The following is a 27,552-nucleotide window of genomic DNA, read 5'->3' as shown; positions in this document are numbered from 1 at the left end:
TCCCCGGGAGCTGGGGCGGCTGGATGGAAAAGCGACCCCCCCCCCGCCCCCCTCGCAGCCCCGCTTCCAGGGGGTCCGGGCAGGCAGCCGGTGCCTGGGCTGGGGGGCAGCGCGCCCTTGGGATTCGCGCCGCGGCGAGGTAAGGACCCGGGGGGGGGGGCCCGGCATCAACCCGGCTGCGGGCGGGCGGGGGGAGGAGGAGGAGGAGGAGGAGGAGGGGGGGGGGGGCGTTTTTCCAGGCAAGGAACAAATCCGGAATCAGAGTTGAAGGGACCTGGGGGTGGGGGGAGCAGCCACAGTCCAGGATCCCCCCCCAGGGCGGGGGCAGGGGAAGAATTCAATAGCCCCCCCCCCCGGCACAGTCTGATGGGGGGCGGGTGACGGGCCCCCCGGTGCTGAGGACAGAAGCGGGGCAGACAGCTGGGGGGGGGGGCCGGCCTGGCAGCAAAGGGCTGGTGGCTGGAGCCTTTCGAACCGTTTCGGGGGTCCCAGGGTCGCCGGCAGGAAGGGGGGAGACAGGGTGGCTTGGGCAGGTCCTGGGAATAGCAGCGCGGGTCCCTGGTGAGATTCCCGCACGGGGGGAATGGCCGGGATGCTGCCTCCGTGCGGAGGAAGAAGTTTAACCTCAGTCTGACTCCCCGGGCCCCTTCCGGCTCCCCAGATACTGGACAGCTGAGTCCCCCCTCCCTCCTGCTGAGCCCCCCTGCCCCAACCAGTGCCCCCCTCCCTCTTGCTGAGCCCCCTCTCCCTCCTGCTGAGCCCCCCCTCCTGCCCCCACCAGTGCCCCCTCTCCCTCCTGCTGAGCCCCCCCTCCTGCCCCCACCAGTGCCCCCTCTCCCTCCTGCTGAGCCCCCCTCCTGCCCCCACCAGTGCCCCCTCTCCCCCCTGCTGAGCCCCCCCTCCTGCTGAGCCCCCCCACCACCAGTGCCCCCTCTCCCCCCTGCTGAGCCCCTCCCTCCTGTTGAGCCCCCCTGCCCCCACCAGTGCCCCCCTCCCTCTTGCTGAGCCCCCTCTCCCTCCTGCTGAGCTCCCCCCTGCCCCCACCAGTGCCCCCTCTCCCTCCTGCTGAGCCCCCCCGCCCCCACCAGTGCCCCCCCTCCCTCCTGCTGAGCCCCCTGCCCCCTCTCCCTCCTGCTGCTGTTTGGCCTGTAATTCAAGGGAGAGCTTGTCAGCCTGGGGCTGAGGAGATGCTGAAATCTGAACCCTGAGCTTCTCCCAGACCGTCTGTCCCTGACACACAGGGGAGTCCTCCCTCCAGGATTTGGGGCTGGTCAGTTTCACCGGAGACCCACTCCCTCCCCCAGGCCCAGGGATAACCCCGCCCAAGCTCTCCCTGGGCTCCCCCTTACACTGAGCTAGTTGCTAGGGGGGCAGGGGGGCTCAGCAGGAGGGAGGTCGCCTACTTTCCCTACAGCACATTGAGGTGTGCAGGGGGACGAGGGGGGTCAGCAACTTATTTTCCTTCCGACACGGCCACACAAACTCGCAGGCACATCCGCTCGCCGACATCCCGGCACACGCGGGCTGACCTGCGCGCGCTACGGGGGCCCTGGGGACACGCTTGAGTGCCCGCGCTTTCTGCACCGGCCTGGGCGCTCGCTTGCGTGCGCCTGATGTGCAAGGGCTGGCTGCAAAGGCTGACAGGCGGCTGTCACCCGGCGCATCCCTCTGCAGGTGCGCCCGTGGGCCGCTGTGCACACGTTCACTGCATACGTGCACCCTTCAGCTGCCAGACTCCCCCCTGCATGTGGAACCCTCGCTCGGGCTGTGAACCTGTAGACAAAACCTTTGGCTGCAAGGGGCCGTAAGAGGGTGTCTAACCACGGTGGGAATTTGGCCGATATAAAAGTCTCAGCTGGACTGAGCTAGTCACTCCTTTAGCTCAGGGCACGGCAGTCGTTGAGGACTGCAGATGTGGTCCCACCTTAGCGTGCACTGTTAGGGGCACCAGTCCTGTGAAGAGGAGGGAGCTTTGCCTAGTGGTTAAAGCACAGGGCAGTCAGGAGACCTACATTCTATTCTCAGCTCTGCCATTGGCCTGCTGGGTGACCTTGGACAAGCCACTTGCCCGTCCATGCCTCAGTTTCCTCCTCTGTTGGGCAGGGCTAGCAGCCAAAGGAAGCTGGTGAGCCTCGATGGGTTATGAAGCCCCGGAGGAATGGAAGGTACTGTGGAAATGTAGAGGGCTAGGAGAGTTCAGATTATCTCATTACAATTCCAGTTTCGCTCTGCCTTTAGAAATCCTCTTGTTTCGCAACAATAACCTGGCTGTTTCCTTTGCTGGGAGGGCAGAAGATTGGCCTAGTACTGAGAGTGAGAGCTGTGTAGATAGCTCCTTGTGGCCGCTGTGAAGGGAGGAGGAGAGGCATGTTTTGGGCCTTTCAGATTCCCTGAGCCCAGGAACCGCTCGCCTTGTCCTCAAGCAAAACAAGCGGCTGCTTTGGACTCAGCATCTGCAACTCAGGGCCCAGTCTCCCTCTGGAAACAGGGACCAACTGGGGAAGGAATCAACACGCTGCCAAGCTCCCTCACTGTCTCTGAAAGCAGGACCTTGTGGGAAGGCAACTCCTGGCTTGGTCCTCCACCTCCCCACTCCTTCCTACAGCCCAGGTACCCATCCCAAACTCTGGCCAGGGGGCTACATATCTGGGAAGGAAGGGCAAAGGAGGCTGGGCCTGGCATTGCCACACATCCTCTGCCACTCCCCCCACCCCCAAACACATCAAAGGCCCCTCAGAAGCGAGTGGGAGAAACCACACAATGGAACGCGGTTACCAATGCTGGCCAAAACCACGGCCCTCCAGCTGCATCCCCCAGCTCCCTCGACAAGGATCTCCCTGCCTCTCGTATGGAATTGGCTTGGTGGCTCGTGAGCTGGTGATTATGTTGCCCTCTTGTGGGGGAGACCCGCAAAGAAGATAAAAACTTTAATACTGCTGCAAGCTAAGGGCGATTCTCCTGCATCGTTCACAGCCACAGGCCTGTGGCTCTGAGCGCGGGAGAGATCTAGCAGAGCAGCTGTGTTATCAACGCTGAGGCCTGGTCTACGCTTAAAACTGGGGCTGACGTACCTTCGTCGCTAAGGGGTGTGGAAACCTGACCTAGTGTAGACACAACCAGGGCAGCAGAAGAACCTTTCCATTGACCAAGGGAAGTGGTGTTCCTACAGTGACGGAAAAAACCCTGCTCTCGCCATAGGCTGCGTCTACACTCCTTGTACCAGTTGCTCGGACTCTGGAGCCCCAACCAGCCCCCCATGCCAAGCCCCCCTGATTGTCCTGTTAACATAAAGCTCCCTATTTTCTCTGCTTCCTCTCCATTAGTCCTGCATCTCAACCACACCTTTCCAGCGAAGGAAGAGAGTGAGCCTGCTGTTCCCTGTTGACAGGAGTTGCTGTTGGGCCAAGTGAGATTCAACCTTCCCAAGGGTTCAGCGCCCTGCCTTCCATCCAGCCCAAGTCAGGGCTCGCCTCTGTTGTTCTGGCTATTGCTAAGCCGCTGGGTCATCTGTTTGACTCGGCAGCGCCCTGGCTGCAGTAGTTTGGCTCACCAAACTGTAAAAAGAGCACGGCTGTTGCCTGGACGACACAAGGAAGGCGAGGGTTAATCATCCGAGCTTTGATGAAAGCATCGTACCTGGTTAAGGACACTCCTGCGTTTACCGTAATCCTTGCAGAGCAGTAGCCTAAAGAGAGGTAGGGCCTTTGGTCCTGCACATGCCGCCCTTCTGGGTTATCAGGGGCCCATCTTGATTTTCATAAGGTTGAAATCTTCCTAAAACGCATTAGAATCCTCCACCCCACAGCCCTGGGCTGGCCCAGCTCCATTCATGTTGCATGTGACAGGGTGGTGATGTGATGGGTGGGGTGCGTGTGATGCTGCTGATGCGGGGATGACTTGTTGAGACCCGGCAGTGTGACGTGCATGGAAACATGGCAGCCTATGATGGTGTGAAGCTGCCTGGCCAAGGACTTAGTTCCAGGAGACAATATTTTCTCCAGGTAGTGACCAGCACCCTGGTTCTCGTGGCTGAATTCCAACCTGGGACCCCAGGAATACGAACCAGGCATGACTTGGGGAACAGCACCTGCCACAAGCGATGCTGGGAGGAACGTGTGAGCCGGGTGGGTGGAAGAAAATGCAGAAGCAGGAGAAATATTCTGACCCTCTATAGTGCGTTCCATTTGAGCATTACCAAGTGCTTTACAAACATTAATTAAGGCTCCCAGCCCCCTGTGAGGTTGGTCGGTATTATTCTCTTCTCATCTCACAGGTGGGGAAACTGAGGCACAGAAAAGGGAAGGGGCTAGTCCAAGATCAAGTCAGTGGCTGAGCCAGGAATAGAACCCAGGAGTCCTGACTCCCAATCCTCTGCCTTAGTTGTTTTGGGGAAAAAGAGAAGACGTTAGCTGAGATGAGCTGGAAATCCTGCTGCTATTAAAGTCTGATCCTACTTCCTTTAAGACAAGACAAACACACCCAAGAGGGGAGAGAAAAGAGCAGTCAAGATTGAAAATGCAGCTTCTGTGTCTGGCGTTGACTTTCATTTGCAACCTCGCTGCTGGAAAACCACAGGCATCGCACAGCTACTCTGAGACCTGGCAAACTTGTACTGGCATCGGAGTGTTTCAGGCATTGGATTTAGCTGCCTCCCTGGTCACAGGCTTATAGCAGTGTTGTAAAATATACAGTCTCGGCTTAGACAGTGGGTAAAAAGGAGAGAGGAAAGAGAAGACGTAAGGTGGGGAAGGAAGAGGGGACACACATGGAAAGGTGGTGTGACAGTTTCACAATCCCAAGCAGTGGTAGGGATTTAGCCGGAGCCACTGCAGGTGACATTGTCATTGGGGTCCCTGTGTCTGGTCCGGTTTGGTCAGGACATCTCTCAGGATCAGGGCAACGAAGGCACAGCGGTATCATAGTGTATCTTGGGATGCAAGGGGACGGTGTGGGTGGCAGCCGTGACATTGGTGAAGTTCACTCCTTCCCCCTTTCTTGTCTTTCCGTCAGCCAGCATTCACGTCTGTCCATCTGTTTATTTTCTCTTCTAAGGATTTTTTATGAGCTGGACAGAACAGCCCGTCCCCTCATTGCTTTGTTCACCAGTTAGACTGTATTTCAGATGCATTGATTTTGGTTCATTGATTTCCAGTCCCCCACTTTTCTTGCTTACCAGGTGTGATTTTAACACTCTTTGAGTTGTAGCAGGAGGCCTTTGGGTTTGGACTAATTCAATCTGTCTCCTTTTTGCACTTTTTTCCATCAACATCTATTGTTGTAGGCTATTGTGGCACTTGATCAACTTTACTCCATTTTTCACAGTGGAGCTCACAATCAGAGCAAAGTCGTAGACCCATGTGGTTTCCCACATCTGTACCCCACAGTTCACAGGGGGGAACCCTGACATGGTGTCAGTGGTGGGATTTTATGCTACTGCAGACATAAAGGTTGCTAGCCTTACCCTATACTCATGACACAGTTAAATGTTAGCCACAGCGGGTCAACACTGCACTGTCATGGGGACTGGGTCAGGGCTGGCCAGCAAGCAGAACTGAGCTCACCCTGAGGTCCCTGTTTATTTCTTTTCTGAATCCTCTGCTTCTCCTGGACATAAAGAAACCCCTTTTCTTTCTTAGCTGCACGTGCCTGATGGAAAACCTTGGATACAACCAGACTTCTTCAGACAGTGGCCCCATAGAAGTCAATGGAAGTTTGATCATTGACTTCAGAGCAGCCAGGATTTCATAGAATCATAGAATATCAGGGTTGGAAGGGACCCCTGAAGGTCATCTAGTCCAACCCCCTGCTCGAAGCAGGACCAATTCCCAGTTAAATCATCCCAGCCAGGGCTTTGTCAAGCCTGACCTTAAAAACCTCTAAGGAAGGAGATTCTACCACCTCCCTAGGTAACGCATTCCAGTGTTTCACCACCCTCTTAGTGAAAAAGTTTTTCCTAATATCCAATCTAAACCTCCCCCACTGCAACTTGAGACCATTACTCCTCGTTCTGTCATCTGCTACCACTGAGAATAGTCTAGAACCATCCTCACTGGAACCACCTCTCAGGTAGTTGAAAGCAGCTATCAAATCCCCCCTCATTCTTCTCTTCTGCAGGCTAAACAATCCCAGTCAGCGTGCGGCCGCACGCTGATTTCAGTCAGCGTGCGGCCATATGAACATGTCTCCATATGCATCTGTCCGGCTGTGTGTGCGTTGTTGGTTGCCTGTCTGTGTGAACGTGGCAAGGTGCGTTTGTCTGTGGGCAGTGCTGATGTGTGTGTTTGGGCTGTGGTGTGTGGATGAACGTCTGTACGTGCCATGTTCTGGGTTGTGAATGTGTAGCCACGGCTCCGTGAGTCGCAGAGCGTGTATGCGTCCCTGAGAGCGTATCCACGTTTGTCTCCAGACACGAGTGTGCGTCTCTCGGCTTGTGTCCACGTCTCTAGTACTCGGCAGATCTGCCTGCTCAGAAACTAGCTTCCATCACGTGACTCACATAACTGATCAAACCCTGAAATTAAACATTAAGCTGTTCACGCAGCAGAGTGATGGCCCCAGCTAAAACGCGGTTCCACTCGAGGTGAACTCGAGATGGATTTTCCAGCTCTGGGAGGGGTCAGTTTAGGAATGCCCTAAGCTGTGGCTGGTGAATCCCACCTCTTCATCATGCCCAGCAGCCTGTACTAGTTTACGCTGGCCACTCATCTGGAGCTGAGATAATAGCTGATTTTGTTTGGTTTGGGTGCCAAACTGGAAAATCGGAGTGGAAAGAGAATCATTTCAGTTCAAACCAAAATAAAAAATGTTGGTGGTTTTTGTTTTGTTTTGTTTTTTCTTGCTGAAACAAACCAAAAAAAATAATTTCAGGTCGAACAAAATACTTTGTGGGACACAAACCAATTTTTTGTGTGTTTTGTTTTTAATTTCCTTTGGGGTTGTTGTCAGGTGTTTTTCACCTTTATTTAGCTTGCTAAATTTCCAGATGAAATGTCAAAATGCTCTAAAATTCTTTCATTCTGGGCCTTCACTTGATTCTCGGGGGTGGGGGGGCTGCTACCAGGTCACTTTGTATCTGTTTCTCCATCAGGGCCAAATCCCTTGGGATATGCAGCTAACAAACACTTTCACGTTTGGGCTGCCCCATTTTGGTCTGCTTGCCTCCAGAACAGGGCCCAAGTTCAGCATTTGTCTACATGGGAACACTCAGGAAAGTGAATCAGAATGAATGTTTAAAGTGGATTAGTTAAAAATTGCAGTAAGTCCCTGTGTGGCCACTTTTATTCAGAATTCAAGTGGCCTGAATCCCATTTAGTTTAATTCATGTAAATTAAGCTAAACTGAATTTGTGCCACTTGAATTCTGAATAAGAGCATGCAAACAGGGGTTTAATGTGGTTTAACTAGTCTGCTTTAACTTCATGCCATTAGTTAATTCAGATTAATATTGCGGAGTAATAAGTAGCCTCGTGTGGACGTGCCCTTACGCAGTTTAGAAGGAAGGCCTTGAATTTACTTGCAAGAAATTGATCCAATGACTCGGACATTGGTTCGAGGCTCAGGACACCTGGGTTCTATTCCTAGCTCTGCTGGTGGGTAGCATTGGGCTAATCATGTCCCCTCTCTCTTTCCTTTATTTTGACTGTTTAGATTGTAAGCTATTTGGGGCAGCGACCATCTCTCACTTCGTGGACAGGGTTACTGGCTTAGCAGGTGGGTGTAAGCAGTAGATTCGTCCGTTTCGATTTTAGTCAGGCTTTTGACGCAGTCCGACACGATATTCTCGTAAGCAAACTAGGGCCATGTGGTCTAGCTGAACTTACTAAAGTGGGTGCAAGACTGGTTGAAAGACTGCACTCAAAGAGTCCTCATCAATGGGTCTCTGTCAAACTGTCTAGTGGAGTCCCACAGGGGTCAGTCTTGGATCTAGCATCACTCAATATCTTTGTTAATGACGTGGATAATGGAGTTAGGAGTATGCTTATCGAATTTGTGTCTGGCACCAGCCTGGGTGGGGTTGCACTAAAGAGAACTGCAAAATACTACACTTCGGGTGGAAAAATCAAAGGGTTTTTTGGGGGTCATTTGCCTCCCTTCCTTTATCAGGAGCTGTGCTGTCGGCCTTAGCATTGGGAAGGCGCTGTCAGGGCATGTGTGCTTAGCGCTGCCTTGCCCGCCCTGGCCATGCCTTCCAGTGCTGCCTTTATGAAGTAAGGCTAATTGAGTCTCATGCTTCATGGCAGAAGCTGGTTGCCTGCAGGGGTCAGGAAGGAACAGGGCCCCCACCACGTGTAGCACTGCGCAATTGGCCATGGGAATAGTGGAGGACCTATTGGGATAATGTGTCTGCAGCCAGAAGCTGAATATTGGACTGGGTAGACGTATGATATCCTCCAATATGGGAACCAGGGGGGCAAGAGTCTGGATTAGATGGGCCTCTGGACTGGTCCAGCAGAGGAGGGGGCAGGATGGCAGGCTACATGGATCTACGGAGTGATCTGGTATGGGAGAGAAGTTAGGATACTGGTCTCTGGATCAGTCCCGTATTGTTTGGGTCTGTTACAATCAGCGTGTCTTCTATGTGCAGTACTAGGGTGGTTGTTACATGTCAGCTCTCTGCTGAGGAGTTGCACCCTGGCACAAGAGTTGCACTGTTGCACTTTGACAAAAGTGTTCCATTCTCAGAGCCTGTTGTGCAATGCATTACATGCCTGGCTGCTTCCTCCACCCCAGAGGTGGCTGCATTTCCATGATGCTGAATGTAGTGAGTTTGTCCAGTTGGGTGCGTTGCAAGGTGCTTTAACTGGTCATTACTGCCCCCCTTTTAATTGTTGAAAAAAGGGGGGTTGTGACTTAATATCCTGCCTCATTTCCCTTCAGTGTAGCTGGTTACCAGACTCTCTGGCTCATTCTGCTCCCTTTGAGCCACTAGGGCTGCAGAAACATCTCTAAGTCCTCTCCTGGGGGCACAGCCCCACCAAGACTGGAGCCCTCTCCTAAATCTCCCTCCCTGTAGTCCCCTGCACCGGGGCAAGGAGAGGTAGGCAAGGGGAGTGATGGAAGTGTGATCCCTAGGGGACTGGTGCTAACTGGTGTCATTTAAAACATCCCCTAATGGGACTGTTAAGAATCTGCTACCAAGGTGGTAGCGAGGGGGGAGGTTGGAGAGAGCCAGGGCTTTGTCAGCACAGGTGAAGGAAAGGGGCAGAGGTAAGAGGAAGGATGATCCAGTGGTTGGAGCACTCATCTTGCATTTGGGTGACCTGGGTTCAATTCCCTGTTCTGGACAAGTCATTGAGTCTCTCTGTGGCTCAGTTCCCCACCTGTAAAATGGGCATAACAGCTGGGCTGGGATGATGACTACATTAAAAGACCATGAGGTGCTCAGATACGGTGGGGCCAGATAAGAGTCGTAGCTAGCTAGGCAGGGCTGTGTTGTTTGTTTGGCGTGAGGCTGCCTGGGATACTTGGAGGTGCCTTGTTTGACTGGGTCGCTCTTGGTCTTGCAGTGACAGGCTGGGCGGAGGAGGAAATGCTTCCTGAATGGGGCTGAAACCGCAGCCGCTGGAATATGCAGCCCGGGGGCCTTCCTGGCAGTGCAAACGCAGTGGGCTGCACCAAGGAGCCGATCGCCACGTCGCGTGGGGGGGCCACGGCCGGGAGGCATGGTGACAACTTTCAAGGTCGCTGTGCTTGGGGCTCAAGGGGTCGGGAAGAGCGCCATCGTCCGCCAGTTCCTCTACAACGAGTTCAGCGAGGCGTGCGCGCCCACCAAGACACGGCGTGTCTACCTGCCGGCCGTGGTCATGAACGGCCACGTGCACGACCTACAGATCATGGACTTCCCACCCATCACGTCTTTCCCAGTTAACACGCTGCAGGTACGTGTGCCAGGCGCTGACCCGGTAACGCCAGCCAAAGGCAGATGGGCCTGTTCGTAACAATGGGAGTCGGTTCTGAGTCTGAGGTCACGTGCTCTGACTCATCAACAGAAGAGACCCACTGCCATGAGTCTCCTGCCCTTTGACTCGGCATAGGGTGTCTGTTAAGGACACTAATCCACAGCCCTGCAAAGATGCAGCCCAGAGATATTTTTGCAGTAGTTTTCCTCATAGGATCAGGTTGTGTCTTATGTGTCTGGGGCAAGATTTGCCTGGTAAACAAATGTGTAAGAAGGGGGCTGCTCGGGAAAGGTTTGTTCTAGTGTTCTGAGCCTAGGAGTGGGAATCAGGACACCTGGGTTCTAATCCCTGAATCACATCATGGCCTCGGTGAGTCTTCTCAACTCTTGGTGCCCCCATTTCATGAATGGCTTTGAGACCCTTGACTGGAAGGCGGTAAACCAGGAAGGTGTCGCCACTTAGAATGCTAATGTATTGCAATTTGGCTAATTTTCATGATAGTTAGAATATACGACAGGGCACAGTCGGCGGTGTCACGGGAACTGACGCCTTTCAGTGCTGGAGGGATTATGTCTCCGTGAGAATTGCAATGAACTTTAGGAATCCTATAAACATGCAGAACATGCATGGTGACCGGATTAGCCAAACCCCAAATAACCAACCTGCCCACCTGCGGCTCCAGGCTGAGCCCCATAGAATATCAGGATTGGAAGGGACCTCAGGAGCTCATCTAGTCCAACCCCCTGCTCAAAGCAGGACCGATCCCCAACTAAACCATCTCCTGTCAGAGCATGTGCCCCTCTCCCACAGGCCTGAACCCCCATTTAGAGCTGAACATTTTTGTGATGCCCCCAGAACATTTTGGATAATTTGGGTACTGTACATAGTTCCAGAAGAGAAAGTAGGAAGATAGAGCACTGGACTGGCATTCAAGAGACCTGGCTTCTATTCCTGGTTTCGCCACTGGCCTACTGGGTGACCTTGGGCAAGTCACTTCCCCCTCTATGCCTCAGTTTCCCCCTTTGTAAATTGAGATAATGATCGTGACCTCCTTTTGTAAAGCACTTTGAGATCTACACAAGAGCTAGGTGGTATTATTATTATTATTATTTATTTTATTATTATTTAAAGGATTGTGTCTTCTTAACTCCGCCTAGGCATTTGAGTGACCGTAGGAATTGTGGCCTACGTTCAGTGGTCCATCCCTGTTCAGCGAAAGCATGTGCTTTCCTTTAGACACCTGCTTAAATCTCACTGGATATGTCTACACTGTAGCTTGGAGGTGTAATTTCCATCATGGGCAGAGGAACACACGCTGGCTTGGATTGAGCTAGCGTGCTAAAAATAGCAGTGTAACCATGGCAGCATGAGCCAGTACAATCCTGCCTACGAACCTAGGTACATACTCACATGGCTAGCTCCTCCTGCCACCCCTGGGGCTGTGCTGTTGGTTTTCGCGTGCTAGCTCGATCAAAGGTCGTCTACATCTACTAGATCTGGAAATTCCACCTCCGGCTTCAGTGTACATGAAGCCACTGACGTAAATGGGAGTTAAGCACAAGCAGAAATGCTTTGCTGACATGGGACCTCGGAGAGTGAAACTCCTGCCCTAGTTCAGACCCCTCCTGGGGTGGGATAAAAACAGCCCAGTAACGTGACGTTCGGCCAGACTTGGATCTCTGAAGTCTGGCTCCGGAACAAGTAGGTTTGATTTTCCCGGGCACCTAACTCCCTGTGTGAATCTAGACCTGAGTCCCTTGCTTTCCCTTCCTACCTTCCCCAATGTGTCGTTATGTATTTGATCTGCCAGGTATGGTGCGTTTCTTTCGCCGCTCTTCACGTAAAACAAACCTGGCGTCTTCTGGGGATGTTTGGCTGCTGTAACAGAAACAGGCAGTTCTGTTGAAAATTCATCCTAAGTGGGATATTCTGCCCTCCAACATCAGCTGGCGAAATCAAAGGCTGTAACGGATGGCATCCCCACCGCCAGTCTGAGGGAGCGATAGAATTCGTAGCATACCAGGGTGTCCTGCTGAAACTGTGCAGTACAATTTCATTGATCTCCCAGCAGATGCAGAATGTAAAGTCGCCACTAATGTCTGACTTGTTTCCAGCAATTTGCCTGGTCCTACTGAAGTTAGGTTTCCTGGCCTCTAATTGCCAGGATCGCCTCTGGAGCTTTTTAAAAAAGTCCATATTACATTAGCTACCCTCCAGTCATCTGGTACAAAGGCTGATTTATGCAATAGATTACATACCAGTTAGCAGTTATGCAATTTCATCTCTGAGTTCCCTCACAACTCTTGGGCGAATCCCATCTGATCCTGGTGACTTATTACTGTTTAATTTATCAGTTTGTTTCAAAACCTCCTCTAATGACACCTCAGTGTGAGACAGTTCCCCACACCTGAGCCATTCTTTTTAGGTGACAAATCTGAGGATCTCCCCCACATCCTATGCAGTGAAGACCGATGCAAATAATTCATTTAGCCTCTCCACAATGGCCTTGTCTTTCTTGAGTGCTCCTTTAACACCCCGATCATCCAGTGGCCCTGCTGACTGTTTGGCAGGCTTCCTATTTCTGATGTATTTAAAAAGTTTTGCTGTTAGTTTTTGTGATCTTAGCTAGTTGCTCTTCAAATTCTTTCTTGGCCTCCCTTATCATACTTTGACCTGCCAGAGTTTGTGTGTCTTTCTATTTTCTTCAGTAGCATTTGACTTCCAGTTTTTAAAGGATGCCTTTTTGCCTTAACTACCTCTCTTAGTCTGTTGTTTAGCCATGGTGGCATTTTTTTGTCCTCTTCTTGTTTTTTATTTGGGGTATACATTTAGTTTGAGCCTCTATTATGGTGTTTTTAAATAGTTCCCATGCAGTTTGCAGGCATTTCACCCTTATGACGGTTCCTTTGTTGTTTTCTGTTGAACTCGCTTCCTCATTTTAGTGTAGTTCCCCTTCTTGAAGTTAAATGCTACTGTGGTGGGTTTTTTGGCATTTCACCCCCTACAAGGATGTTGTAATTAAATTACATTATGGTCACTATTACCGAGCGGTACAGCGATATTCACCTCTAGGGCCAGATCCTATGCTCCACTTAGGACTAAATCAAGAATTGCCTCACTCCTTCTAGGTTACAGGACAGACTTCTCCAAGAAGCATCCATTTATGGTGTCTAGAAATTTTATCTCTGCATCCCATCTTGAGGGATACTTGCCCAAGGAAGTGGATAGCAAAGGTCCTGTGTAGGAGGAGGAGCCGTTCCTGACTTACTTTTGAGTAACACCACAGAGTTGATGGAGATGTCTGGCTGGGGGGGAAGCATCTCAGTATGAGTGACCAGAATCTCATTCAGATTGTGAAAGCCACAAAATGGGACCAAAATAGAGATAATTAAAGGCTGCTGAATTTCAGATGAGCTGCTTTTGGAGTGCCGTGGGCCATGCTGTGCAGAATCTAATGGAGGGGTAGGTTGAAAGGCACATATGCCTAAGGATTACACATGAGGCTCTCTGCTATTAAGATGCAAGATCGTAACTTTTCATGGAGAAACAGCCTGGGTAAAATCCACACAGTTCCCTCCTCAAACTTGAACTGAATCTGTTCTGAGTTGTGAAAAATCATCATGTGACCTTTTTCTTCATTTCCCATTGGCTCCAGCTCCAGTTAGTCCCAGGATGGGAAGTGCTGGCTCTTTATTTATTGCAAGCATTTATCTAGAGCCCATCCCCATAATATCTGCACATGACCTCGATTAGAGCAAAAGCAATTTCCAAACTCAAGGCCTGATCGTTTTGGACCAGAATAATTGTTTCAAGCAGAGGTGTATACATCATGTCTACATTGCAATCACAGGGCGTGATTCCAAGTCATGCAGATGTAGCTGAGTTAGCTTTAGTCTAGGCGGCTTGGGCACCAGAAAGACACAATGGCATGGACTTCAGCACAGGCTAGTCACCTGAGGAAGTACCCAGGGTCCCGGCGAGGGCTTTTACAGTCCATGGCTATTTGAGCTAACTCAAGTATGTCTACCCATGCTGCAGCCACACCTCTGAGTTCAGTGTGGACAGTGGCCCAGCTTTTTAAAGGCATTTAGATGTTGCTGTGCTCACTCGTGCAATGCCTCACTGATTCAGGAGCCTGTCTCATTTCCACCCAAGTGCCTAATTCCTTTTGAAAATTAGACTGAAGCTCCTAAATCAGTTAGGTGTTGCAATGCTGAGCGCTGCAGCTCCTAAATAGCTTAAAAAATCTGGGCTGGTATGTCTGCCTGTGGTGATGTTGGTACCCTCCCTAGAGCGGAGGCAGGTATGCGGGTATAAACTTGCTTTATACCAGTATAGCTTATACCCCTTCCTACATGGGGATAAGCTGTGTCTGCATGAACACCATTATACCGATGTTATTATGCTCACACTAGGGAGTTGTACCACTTTGACTCTATCAGCATATCTCAAAAGGTATAAATGTATGTGTAGATGAGGCTTAAGGAGCTAACATACCATGAACAGCCCTACCCCTAACCAGGGAGAGAAGAAATTGTAGAGCGGTCTAACTCGGTGTTTCTCAGTGATTGGGCCATGGGCCGATGCCAGGCCCTGAGATCTCCCTGGCACAGTTAGCAAGCCAGTCCCCGGTATCCAAAAGGGTTGAGAAACATTGGCCTAACTGATAGAAGAGGGAAGCGGTCCTAAAAGGTGCCTGTCACCGCACTGCGAGTGAGACAGCTGGTTGAAAAAATGCCAGTTATTTTTTAAGGGGCAGGTAGGAAAAAACTGGTTGTGTTGTTTTTTGTTTCTCCCCAAATTTCCCACAAAACAGGTTTGGTTTTCAAAAGCTGGTTTCGGTTTTAAAAAAAAACAAACTCAGTTCTCAGCGAAAGGTCAAAGATCAAATGGCCACGCCCCCCAATTTTGTAGAGTTAAACAAAAATGTTAAGCAAAAATTTGTTTGGTTTTTAGTTTCTGGGGCGTGTGGGGGAGGGTTGGAAAAAAACCTGGAAAACGTTGACCAAAATGGAAAACTGCTCTAATTTGGTTGTAAAAGCGTTTTGATGAAAAACTTGGAGCAGCTTGGAGGAGAAATCAAGAGTGGATGTTTTAAAGAGGCGCTCTAGTTCAAGCAGGAATTAATTCCAGGCAGTTCTCTGGCCTGTGTTATACTGGAGGTCAGAGTAGATGATTACAGTGGTCCCTGCTGGCCTTAGACGCTGAACTTCAAGCGTGTGCCAAGGGCCAAGCACAATGCCAGTGCCCCAGTTAAATCCCCTTTGAGCCCTAAATCAACCCTCTGTGCCCTGCACCCAGACAGATATAAATGGGGTTCAGCTGAGGGGTTCTGGGGGAGTTGCATTCATCCCCCCTCAGCTGGGTGGGGCTCAGGGGGTGCTGCAACTAGCCTCCCCCCTTTAGCTGGGAGAGCATTGCTGTGATGCCAGGAGGTCAGTAGAATAAAGGGATAAAAATGGAAGGATTCCCCCAGAGCAGCGGGAGGGGAGGCTGCACAAGAAAGCAGGAGGAGAAGCATTAAACACTGTGCACAAGGGAACAAAAGGTCAGCGCGAGAGCCAGAGAGAAAAAGCAAAGGGTAATTTATTGACATGGTAGACGAAGTCTAACGTATTCAATTATCTCCACGTCTCGGCATGCACCACAGAGGGCGAACGGTGCAAACAGATGGAGATTTCCAGGGAAGGAAGAATGGTCCCTGGAGCGATCTCAAAGGAGTGAAGGGAGGCGGGACACACAGGGGCTTGGCTCACCCTAGCTGCACTAAGGAGGAATAAATGTAGAGAGGGGTAGGACTGAATCACCTGAATGGGAAAGAGGAGGCCTGGCTGTTGAAGGGAGAATGGATGGCTCAGGAGATTGGTCATGGGTTACAAAGGCTTTTCCTTCTAGATCACCCTATTGATCCAGTTCAGTACTGACCAGAAGTCATTGCTTGGGGACTATCAGTAGAACATGATGTGGGTAAGAACGCTTCCAGAGGAACCGATGCATCCATCAGAACTGGCACCTTTCCTGGTAGTCTCAGTCCTCTGCCTTCCTTCTAAGTGAGGTGGGGTCCCTGCAGGGCAGGATTGAGGGGCATGAATAGCTTGGCATGGGTTCTGGGGATAAAGAATACATGCGTTTCAGCAGGCCACGTCCATCGCCCCAACGAGCTCTGATTCTGTGGGAGCGCTGCAATGTGCTTCTGAAATGAGTTGATCCAGCCCTCCTGGAACTGTGGGATAGTTTAGACCTGGAGCCAAACTTCACGGCTTGGGCTCATCTCTGGTCAGAGGCAGAAGCTGAATTGCCAAAACGTGGAGCGAGGGGCTCTGCCTTGTATTCCTCTGGGGTTGACTGAAAGGACCAAGTCCTGGAGAGGCCATGAGAGAGGCTGTCCTTAAGGGGTTCCTAGCCCAGATAGGCAGACTCTTTGTCTCCCATGGTGTCTGCTTGTTCATATCACAACCCACCACCACATTCCCATCGTGCCACTAAGGCCTGTGTGGTTGCCACCAGTGCAAAAGGTTATTTGTGTAGTGTGATGCCAATGGATTGGCAAGTGAATCTGAACCTTATGTGGAGGCCAGGCCTTCCTAAGAGAGGTGCCCTTAGATAACAGCATCATAGGAAGCCACATAAGGGCCTGCTTTTCCATGAGTCCCATGTCATGCTCTCCTATCTGCTGGTCAGACCAGCAACCCCTATTCCCTGCCTATGGTCCTATGTGGCCTTCCTGGCTCCTTGCTTGGAACGTTGCACTTCAGCTTCACCTCCTAGCTTCCCAGTCTGTGCTAGCGGTTAGCTAGACATCGCAGAGCTTCATATACAGGTGAAGGAGGGGGTCACCCCCGCTGTAGGAGGGACACAGGCAGGAGTCATTTGGGGCATAAAGGGGGCAAAGCTCATTCCCAAGAAAGGAGGACGGTAGATGGGCCCCACACACAGTACCTCACATGCACTGCAAATAGAATTAGCTCCGAGCCCATGTACACCAGGCATGGATCCTGTCACCCTGCCCTAGTTGCTTTAAATAGCTTCACTTGCATCTCTGAAGCAGAACTCGGGAGCACCAGGGCCAAGGCTGCTACATCACCAAGCGGAAAGCGATGCTCAGCAATCTGTAAATATGCAGTGTTTATAATCACACAAAATATAGGGCTTCTGGCAATGCATAATTCAGCAGGGCTGACGCTGCGTGGGGAGCAAGATAGCAGGAGATAAGCACCTCTCCCTGGACATCCTCCGACAGAAAGCACGGTCCCTTATCCATTAATGCCTCAGGCAGGGGATGGCAACAGCTTCTGCCAGAACAGCCTTATTGTTGCATGAACAAGGCACTATTGTGAGAGAAATTTACGTCTCTCTCTCTGTGCTGGAGGAACATGGATTTGGCAGCCGAGAGCACGCAGCTTTGTGCTGCCTTCTGGCCGATCGATCCCCACCCCTTTGGAATGCTCGCTGATTGATCCCCGCCCCTTTGGAATGCCCAGCAGCCAATGAGGATGGTCCATCCATCCACTAGGCTTTATAGCCATGGGTGACACTCCATTCGGGGGTAGCAAGGAAGGGAGGGCCTGCATGCTTCTCTTTCACAGGCGTTTTGTGAAGGGACCGACAGGCAGCCAGTCCTGACAGTCGCACAGCTTTCGAACAGAAAGAGCAACGTGGAGCTAATTCACAGCAAACTTTCTCACACTCATTCCACAAGGGAAAACAACTGGAAAGCAGCTTGATCCACCGGGACATCCAGGCTCAGTTTCACACATGCATCACAAGGGGAAGTGCAATCTGGATGCTAATGCTCTGACAATTGGTGGGAACCTACATTCTGGAATATTGTCTTGGGGAGGAAGAACTGGCCAGCCTGGAACCTGCACTGACAGACCCTTGCTCCAAGTTCACTCAGCTCCCTTTCAGATACAGGGACCCTTTCAACGGTCAAGATACCAAGACTTGTAACAGCCTAGTGCTCCTGTCACTTAACGCCAGAGTAAATCCATTGTCTTCAGTGGAGTTATTCGTAGAAATTGTCCTACTGGCTCAGGTCCAAGTCCATCCACCCTAGTGTCCTATCTCCAAGAATGGCCAGTATCAGATGCTTCAGATGTTTACTCTATGGTAGTGGAGAATCAAGCTCAAAGATTCAAGTTTATCCTTAGTAGGACCCAACTGAGAGGAGTGAAGTTACACCATTTATACATTTGACTCCCTCTCAGAGAAACCAGTTTAACCTTTATAAACCGGCATCAACTTTGCATCATCCACATCAGCCCAACTGCTCCTGTGTCCTGCGTGTTTTCTCAAGTTCTTTGTCTCTGGTGGTTGGGGCTTTTAGCCTTCCTGCCAGCAATATCTACTTGCCTCAGGTGTAAGGCAATCAAACATGTTCACTTTCCTTCCATCAGCATTGCTGCATCTTCCTCCTCCCCAGTGACGTAGGATTATTTGGAATTCTTATAATTCTCTGGTGCCTTTCACCTCCAACCTTCATGAATAAAGCTTCACAACTCCTCTTTGAAGCAGCAAAATATTGTCAAATGCATTTTATAGACAGGGAAACTGAGGCACATTGTGACTTGCCCGAATAGTCACTCAAGGATGCACTGCCACTGGTAAAGGTAGAATTCAGGGCCTGCTAGAATCTCTGCTCCAACCACTAGCCTATACTGTAACGCCTCTCTCTCTCTGCATCACTGTAGTATTTGCTGTACAATTTACCGTTGCTCATTTATCTATTAGAAATCAGCCCTTAATCCAAGTGCCTAATCAATAAGCTACTGCAAACAGCAACTGATCATTAATGAACTAATCAGCCCTCCTTGGTTTGTTTGTTTTCTTGTATTGCCAATAATTTCATTACACCACTTAACTGCAGGTGTCATTAGGCGAAGCGACTTTAAGCGAAATCTAGATAAGATAATAACAGCCTAGTGAAATCGTGATGGACAATGCTGAAAAAGCCTCAAATGATGGCATTCAAGCAAATTGCATCCCAGCCTCAATGTAATAAGCTGTAATATACTGATCTCCCAGACGTACTGGAACTCTTCCATAAAGATATTAACCCACAGCTAAGAAGCTGCCACTATAATTGTCTTTATCTCTTTGGTAACAATCACTGAAGAGTCACCCTGTCATTTTCATGCACTGACCAGGGCCGTGGGGGTGGCACCATGAATAAATAGGTTTCTTTCATCGCTAGTTTCAGTGATTCATTCAAACCTTTGTGGTCTGCAAAGCGGTGATCCAAAAGAGTGTCCTTTGCCATTTCCTCCATTCCTAGCTCCTTTTGCTTTATTCCCAAATATCATAACCATGAAAGGGGATGATTCATTGTATGAAAATGTCTCACTACAGGAAGAATTACTATAGTTTCTTCTAACTGTATTTTTATACTCTATAGTCAAGATTTTGCAATTTCTCCTGTATAGAGTGCTGTCCCAATCTATCTATCAAAACATAGTTCATATTGTATGGAATCCTAAATCTCTACCCATTTCCATAGAGTCAGGGACACCTCCTGCTTCCTCAGTCCATTAGAGCAGCTGCCATGTAAACATGGGTGATTCCTCTTTTGTTAGGAATTGTGGATTGCATCCCTGTGCAGTGAGAGAGGTGCCCAATGGTGCCAGTTTGTATGGCTCACAAGAGGAGCCCAGGCTGCAAGCAATCAGGTCTGTACAGCTTTGTGGTTCTGCCGTGGATTGGATTCTTGTGTCAGCAGGCAAAGATGGAATGTCTCCTATGTTTGTTTCCTGGGACTTGCTCCTCTCCGATCCTTTGACAGCAACTCGTATTTCTAGCGTCACCTTTGAGCTGCGCTTGTCCAACAGCATTCTGGATGCCCTGATACAACCTTTACAAGGGGTTGGACTGGGCACTGGTAATTAGTATTTCTCTGTTTTTTTTCTTGAACAAATGCAGCGTTAGCGGCCGCTGAATGGTGGCATTTAAAAGCAGGGCATATTTTCACCCATGCATCGTGCACAAAACACTAACTGTTCTGTAGGGGAAGCTCCTGAAAAGCCCCAGCTGTTCCACAAATGTCTTTTTATGACCCTAAACTGTATATGTAGCATGTCTCACCCACACTGAACTGGTTCCCTACCGACCGAGACGATGCAGGGAGGAACGCATAGCCATGGAATGAGGGTCTGACATTGTGTGGGCTGGGGGTTGTGCCAGGGCATCTCCATCCTAACTTGCAGTATCCCCTTCTATTATCAGCCTGGACCACCCCCAGCTCTGCCAATACATCCAATGCTGATCTATGGCATGCCCTGATACTCCAGTCTTAGGACCACCCCATGACAAGCTCCACCAGTCTCGATCTATAGCTCCTTCAGCTGTTCCATCCTGACCTCCCAACCCTACCCAAACTCAGCTCAGCCCAGCCAATGACTCTCTATGCTAATGTGAAATACCACTAGCTATTCCAGTTCTGGGCTGCCACTCAGGTCTGCCAACATGCCTCAGGCCTTCTGGTTAGCAAAACCTAGTATCCTAGTCTTTGCCTTTCCTGGGCAAAGAGCTGTCCTGGCCCAGTCATTCTGTGATGTGGATGAATGGCCACTCTAGACCAGAAAAGGAAATGAAATGGATTTGATCTCACTCTAGTTCAAATAAAATGTGTATAGTCTAGATTGCCAGGAGGTGAAAGCTTAATATGTTCACTGACAAAAACGTTCAGTGAGTTCATTAGGCAGCGGCAAGCACTATAAATCTAGCAAACAAGCTCATTCAGTACCATGGACAGATCCATCAAGAATCTAGCAATCAAGGTGAATTTAGTGCTGTTAGAAAGTACCTAATTAACAGACCTGGAGACTGGGGTCCTTCACGTGCAGGATTTCCCCACAGTGCCCTGCCAACGTGGATATAAAGGGGAACAAACTTTTAGGAACTAGGCTTCTCCCCTTGCCCTCCAACGTCAATCGCAAATCATATAGCCCATCAAACAGCCTAAGAACATAAGTAACTTTGATCGCTTCCCCCTAAGTCAGATTTGAACCCATCCTCTAGAGGTGAAAGAGGACTTAACCCTGCGATAGTCCCTGATCCTGAGGCTTACCCAGGGTGAGGTAGCTGGAGATGCTGGTGAAAGGAGTTGTGTTGATGTCGTTTAGTCTGACCACCTGTAGAACAACAGGCCATAGGACCTCCCGGAATTAATTCCTGTTTGGACTAAAGTAGTGGCTCTCAGACTTTTTTTTACTGGTGACCCCTTTCACAGAGAGACCCTCTGAGTGCGAACCCCCCCCCCTTATAAATTAAAAATACTTTTAAATATATTTAACATTATTATAAATGCTGGAGGCAAAGCAGGGTTTGGGGTGGAGGTTGACAGCTCACGACCCCCCATGTAATAACCTTGCAACCCCCTGAGGGGGTCCCGACCCCCAGTTTGAGAACCCCTAGACTAGAGCATGTTTTATTTGTAAGGGAGCAAGCCAGAGAAGACTGAGAGGTTAAAGAAGGAGGTGGTGGGGGCTGGGGAAGGTTAGGAACTGGGATGAGATGAGCTTGAGGGGGCAGATGGAGGAGAAATACAGTCACAGAGCAGTTAGGTGACTCCCGCTTGTCACAGTGAGTCAGCAGCAGAACCAGGAATAAATCCCAGATCCCTTGAGTCCCAGGCCTGGGCATTAACACTAAAGCATGTGCCTGCTATAATTATCTGCTGCTTATTCCACCAGGGTGCAGTGAGGCTGCTGCTGGGAAAACCCGTTATGCCTGTAATATCACCCATCCCAAAGCAACAGTAACTGTAGATTTGGACTCACATTAACTTGTACAGCAGGTCCCAGGGATGCTCGAAATAGAAGAGTACAATGGTGCTAGGGTTTTGGGCCACCAGCCATGTTTGCAGAAGCAGGTGGGATATGGCATTAGGAGCAGTGCCCAAGTCCAGCAAAGCCTGGGCAAAGACCCCAGTAGCAGAAGGCCTGGCCTGGTCACAGTAGTGCCCTTGCCTATGAGATGGCAGAAAAGCTGGAGAGACACCCCTAGGGCTGTGCCAATGGGGCCTTCTGCGCCTGAGCTTTGACCAATTCCTGTGTGCCTGTTGCAGGAGTGGGCGGATGCGTGCTGCAGGGGGCTCCGGAGTGTCCACGCCTACATCCTAGTCTATGACATCTGTTGCTTTGACAGCTTTGAGTACATCAAAACTATTCGCCAACAGATCCTAGAAACAAGGTAAGTGCCTGCTTGCCTTACCCCTGGCCTGGGCCCAGCTGAGCTGGGGAAAGGCCCCACTCACAAAGCTAAAGTCACCTCTCCATTGTGCATCCTCTCCGGGAATATACTGGGGGCAGAGAGGAAGATGGAGGGTAAGCTGGAGCTCCCTGGCTGAGCTCAACACTCTCCAGCAGTCTCCTGGTTCCCTTCAGTGCTGATAGTCCTAGGGACTGAAATCTTCCAACAGGTGCAGGCTAGAATTAGGCACCTTCCATCTGCACTAAATTCACTCAAGCATCCTAGAAAAGCAAAGGGCAACAAACAGCTCAGAAGGGAGCTCTGCAAGCTGCCCATGAGATATTAAGAGCCACGGTGGGGCCAAGTCTAGTCATTGGCAAAGCAGCGTTGGGTTTCTTACCAGTATTTGTAAGCTGTGCTTGCTGTGACAAGATAGGTGAGTGAAAGGGCAGTTTGCTACAGCAGGTCTGACTTGCATCCAGCTGCATGACTTTGACAAATCGTACCCCTCCATGCAGAACAAGGTTCCCTGCTGACAGCCCAACAGGAGCCGCCAGTCTGTGCCCCCCACGTTACACAAGGGAGGCTTTGGATTGCCATCCTCTGCCACTAGGACAGGCCCAGCCAGGGCCTGAGGATGGGGAGGGATCCCCAGGAGACAGAAATGTTAGTAGGAAGATAAAATATTGTGCTAGTGGGAAGCAGAAGAGCTGTCGTAGGAAATTGGAAGGGGGTAATGGGTTGGAGGTTAAGGGACTGTGGCCTTCATGCCAATGAAAGAAACTGACGTGTTTCTGTCTCTGCCCTTCTTCCCTGCAGGGTCATCGGCACCACAGAGACCCCCATTATCATTGTGGGCAACAAGCGGGATCTGCAGAGGGGCCGGGTGATTCCCCGCTGGAACGTCTCCAACCTGGTGAAGAAGACCTGGAAGTGTGGCTACATCGAGTGCTCTGCCAAGTACAACTGGCACATCCTACTGCTCTTCAGCGAGCTGCTCAAGAGTGTGGGCTGTGCCCGCTGCAAGCACGTCCACACCACCATCCGCTTCCAGGGGGCACTGCGCAGGAATCGATGCACCATTATGTGAGGCCCTGCTCTCCACCCCCTGCTCCCACAACTGCCCCCAGAGACCCTTTTGTAAAGCCGAGGGGTGGGCGCAGGAGGACGCGAGCAACTCTCTTGACAAAGGAAGCAGTGTCAGGGAGGGTGCCCAGCTCTCCTGGATGAAGCCTCGGAGTGAGCCTCCTTCATCCCTGCCTGTCCCCAGCGCAGAGACGGCATGGTCTGTAGATTCAAGGAGGCAGGGTCTTGCTCCAAAGTGCAAAAGGCTTCTAGGCACCTTCCTTTCCTCCCGCCTCTGCACTGGATCATGGACTGGATGATGCAGTGTCCAGCGAAGAAGGGAGAGGGGCACCTTAGAGAGAGCAGGGATGGGTGAAGTATCACTGGTTACCATGCAGTTGGGGGGGGTGAGTCTCCTGCCATCCCAGAGCAAGGCAAGACTGCTATCAAGCTGCCACTTGGTTATTACCTGATGATGACCTAGTCTTGACAAGTGACAGATTTGTATGGGTAGCCATCTGTAATGCCAACTGCCTACCACGAGGCATGGCGTGGCATCCCCTGCTGCCTTGGTAACCAGAGATGTCTTCACTGCAAACAGGGATACAAAGACCCAATCAGCCTTAAATCAACAGGTCCTTTGCCCTTGTGCCAGGAGAGTAACATGGCATCAGGGAAGCTGAATCCTCCCTTGTTTTGCCCATTGGATCTGGAGCTTCTTCCCTCCAGGGACAGAGCAGCCTGATAGCAAGAGGCATGGCTGAAATAGAATTTTTTATTTTTTTATTTCGGGACAGAATTTTCAGATGGTTCCAAAAAAAAAAAAAAAAATCACTCCCCCACCCCAAAAACTGGCCGTTCCTCCCCCGTTTCCTTCCTGTGTTGTGTTTCTACAAGCTCCAAACCCTTTTTTAAATATCTCAACAGCGTGAGCACCTGTCTGAGGCTTGCCTTTCTTGGATGGGCTTGTCGGTGTGTTCATTCTCACATGTGTGCACGAAGAGCCCCTCCCCCCCCCCCCCCTTCTGCTGACAAGACACCCAGGTTTGGCAGTTAGCTGTATCATTTTTGTTCTTCCTTTTAAATGGATTTTTTTCCCCCAGCTGGCATTTTGGCACTAGGTTTAAAGCAAAATGATCCTGAAATTCTAGTGTTAGGAGTCTGGCAGGGACAGTGGAACTATCTGACTGTACCAGATTTGCTGGACAGGTACTGGAGTTCTACCTCTTTTTGCTGGAGCTGACCACTGTCAGTTCTGTACAGATTTAAAAATTATCATCAATGAAACAAAACTAGACAATGGCCTCCTTGAAGGATAACAAAAATACTGTATAGCCATGTACCTAGTGTTTGAGAAAGATCCTACAGCTAATATAAACACGATGCTTTTCATGCTCCTCTGTGTAAAGGGGCATAAGCATAAATAAGTATCAGCACTGACCGTTTATAAATTGATCTGACCCAAACGCACCTACATCTTATGGTCATGGCGGGAGAGATCAATGAACTTCAGTTAGAAACGCCTGTTTTCTCCAGTTGTTTTATCATAATTGACCTGCTAAATTCACCCTGACTTAAGGCTACGTTGCAAAGATTGACTGATATTTCAGATGTCAACGTCTCAGTTTATATGCAAGTATGTACAGTTTCCTAATAGGCAAGGCTATCTCCTTAAACTGTTTAAAAGGGCTGATCAGTAGCTGCAGTGGATCTCAGCTTCATTCCTTCCCACTGAAAGCAGCTTAGTACACACACACACACACACACACACACTAGCCAGGGGCTGTTGTAATAGAACAAATGAAACCTGAGAGGGAGAGTTGTGTGTTCAGGCTTTACTAGAAGGAGATGCTCTAATACTTTATACACTGTTATACTTTCTGGGTTCTTCTATTACTTTGTCCTAGACAATCCTTTCCCTAAACATAATGCATGTCAGAAACCCTGGGGCCATCTAACGGCAGACTCTTGAATTACATTATGTCAAGGCAGTCAAGTTGTTTAAAGATCTGCAAAGAAATGAGAAATTGGGTTTGTGCCTCCCTTCACACACACCTTTTTCTTTTGGCTAATTTATGCTTGATAAAAGAGGTCTGCATTTTTTTTAAAAAAATTATTTTCTGCTTGTGTTTTATACTTTAGAAATACAGGTCTTGTCTGCCCTGTTTTTCCCCTCTTTAACTTGCTCAACCACATGAGAAACACTTGGGAGAAAAGATTTCTTGGTTAAAGTTTAAGGGAGGAGGAAGCTCCCAATCCATACCTGAGACCAACAAGTTCTCCAGTAAAACCAGACCTGCTGCTTCTAAGGTTAAAAAATGTTGAAGCCTTCCTTCTCTATAATAAAACAAAAAGCCCAATACCTTCCCATTGGTAGGTCCCATTTCACAGTGATGCTATTACTATCTTGGTGACACTTTTTATTAAGACATTTATAAAAAAAATAAACTCTAACTAAAGTTTCATTTTTATGACCAAATCCCTGGAATCTTGCTGTCAGGGTTTATATGATCACCAAAGTCACTTGCTGGAATACAAACAATATTGAGAGCACTTTTGCAATGTGAGAGGCTGCGATTTAGCGGTCTAATTACCACCACCACTAAAGAGAAGAGCATCGCTAAGTCATTGTCCACTGTGCTGAAATTGTGGGCCGTGCACAGTTAGGTTTGCAAAATGGAATGCTAGAGAGAGAACTGAAACAAATAGATGGCTACCCAGGTACTTACACCATAGCCACTTGGAACTTCACAGTAACTTTCCTCCTGCTTCAAAAACACAGGCCTCTATCACTTGAGCTAAAGGCAAATCTAGTATCCATATAGGGTCTATGACACACAGCTGAGTCCAGCCAGTAAAGGGCGATCATACATATTCCCAGCAATCAATACATTATTCTATGAATGGTCAGTTGTAAATTCTAGGCTTGTGATTCTACTGAGACATTTGGAGGACTTGGTCATGGTTTGTGACATCAGGAGAACCTTGTGCTGGAATTGTAATTCTAGAATTAACTGTGGCTTGTTATTCATCCTGTACACTGCATGTACTACAATGTAATAACATGCTTTGCTACAGGGGGTTCTAATGTCATCTCTTTGGTATTAACACGTTATGTCCATATTCTTGTTCTCTAGCCAGATTTATCCCTTAAACAGTTTTAATAAGCAAACTCATTTGTAAATGCCAATAATAAAGCGTTTATAAATGTGCTATAATGTAAAAATATCACGTATTAAGCCAATACATAGATTACTATAACCCTGTACCCTGCAGTTTATAACAGAAATTGGTCTAACAAAAGATATTACCTCACCCCCACCTTGTTTTTCTAATATCCTGGGACCAACACAGCTCCAACAACACTGCAAACGGTTTCTAACACACTTAGTTGTAGGTTTTCTAGCGCTGTTTAAGTATTTTGAAAAATGTTATAAATGTAATTATCATATTCTACAGTGACTCAGAGAAAATTATATTAGTAATAAGACGACTTATTTATATAGCAATTTTCAGCTTCAGAGTGAACTACAGCTACAAACACTGAATCCTCGCACTAGTGCGGTGGGGTGTCGTTATTTTACAGGTGGGGAAATAAGGTAGCAAGCTCAAGTGATTTGCCTAAAGCAACAGAAAGAGCTAGTGGCAGACCTGGAATTTAAATTGAGGAATTCCAGGCTTCCAAGCCCATGCTCAGATCCCCAGGCAATATTGGTTGGTGTCAGCATTGGGCTGTGAAGCCACAAAACAGGAGGGAGAAGATGACAAGCACAATAGCATTTATAACTAAGCTCTTAATAAATATTGTAATAACTAATCACATAATTATTTATGCATTAACCTATTTCTAAAAATACCCTTAATACAAAGTGTTACCATTCTCTTTCTTTAAACGAGGTTCTAAGAAGGAACATTTCCCCATATATATTTTTACACACACAACTGTGCTTCCTTGGCAGGAAAATTGTTCCCAAATATTCCTGGTGAGCGTCTTCCCTGGGAGGGCTCAGAAGAGAGCCACATTTCTCTCTGCACTGTGTACCTGTTATTCATTTTTCTACATTGGAGGAAATATACAGACAGTGACTTGAAAGCCTCTGATTAGGAGTCTCTCTCTATTCCCTCCCATCCCTGCCCCAGATGTTCTTCATCTGATCTGTTTAGTTTGGGGGTTTCTTGGACTTGGTTGTCCACTATTTCTTGTTGGAGATTCCCAATGTGTCTGTAAAGCCTGTAACACACTACAACCCCGTTATCTGAAATCAGATTAAAATCGGGTGCATTTCCCCTTCTTCTGTACCTACGTCTCTGTCATTTTCCTGCGATGTCTGATTGCTTTCTTATATCCACACTCCTCACCATCACCAAGTGACCAGCATGAGCAGCTCTGCTTCTAGAAATGT

The 27,552-nt window shown here is 49.2% G+C and overlaps 1 protein-coding gene across 1 annotated transcript; it reads left to right on the top strand.

Annotated features, from left to right (window-relative positions):
- RASL10B (RAS like family 10 member B) lies at positions 1 to 27,448 on the top strand. The gene is made up of 4 exons (XM_084651015.1): positions 1 to 139; positions 9,506 to 9,877; positions 21,960 to 22,084; positions 22,904 to 27,448. Exons 2-4 carry the CDS (start codon positions 9,662 to 9,664, stop codon positions 23,172 to 23,174), a joined length of 612 nt encoding a protein of 203 aa, XP_084507141.1. The 5' UTR covers positions 1 to 139; positions 9,506 to 9,661; the 3' UTR covers positions 23,175 to 27,448.
- The last annotated feature ends 104 nt before the right edge of the window (positions 27,449 to 27,552 follow it).

The sequence above is a fragment of the Lepidochelys olivacea genome, assembly GCF_965140295.1.
Source record: "Lepidochelys olivacea isolate rLepOli2 genome assembly, chromosome: 17".
NCBI classification, from domain to species: Eukaryota; Metazoa; Chordata; order Testudines; family Cheloniidae; genus Lepidochelys; species Lepidochelys olivacea.
Note: the sequence above shows the minus strand (reverse complement) of the source record. Positions and strands in the feature narration are given on the sequence as shown.

Bases quoted from the DNA above. Each gene is read 5' to 3' on its own strand.
- RASL10B (XM_084651015.1), top strand. From the start codon at position 9,662: ATGGTGACAACTTTCAAGGTCGCTGTGCTTGGGGCTCAAGGGGTCGGG. The intron at 9,878-21,959 runs GTACGTGTGCCA...TGCCTGTTGCAG, and splicing joins TCCCAGTTAACACGCTGCAG to GAGTGGGCGGATGCGTGCTG. The intron at 22,085-22,903 runs GTAAGTGCCTGC...TCTTCCCTGCAG, and splicing joins CAACAGATCCTAGAAACAAG to GGTCATCGGCACCACAGAGA.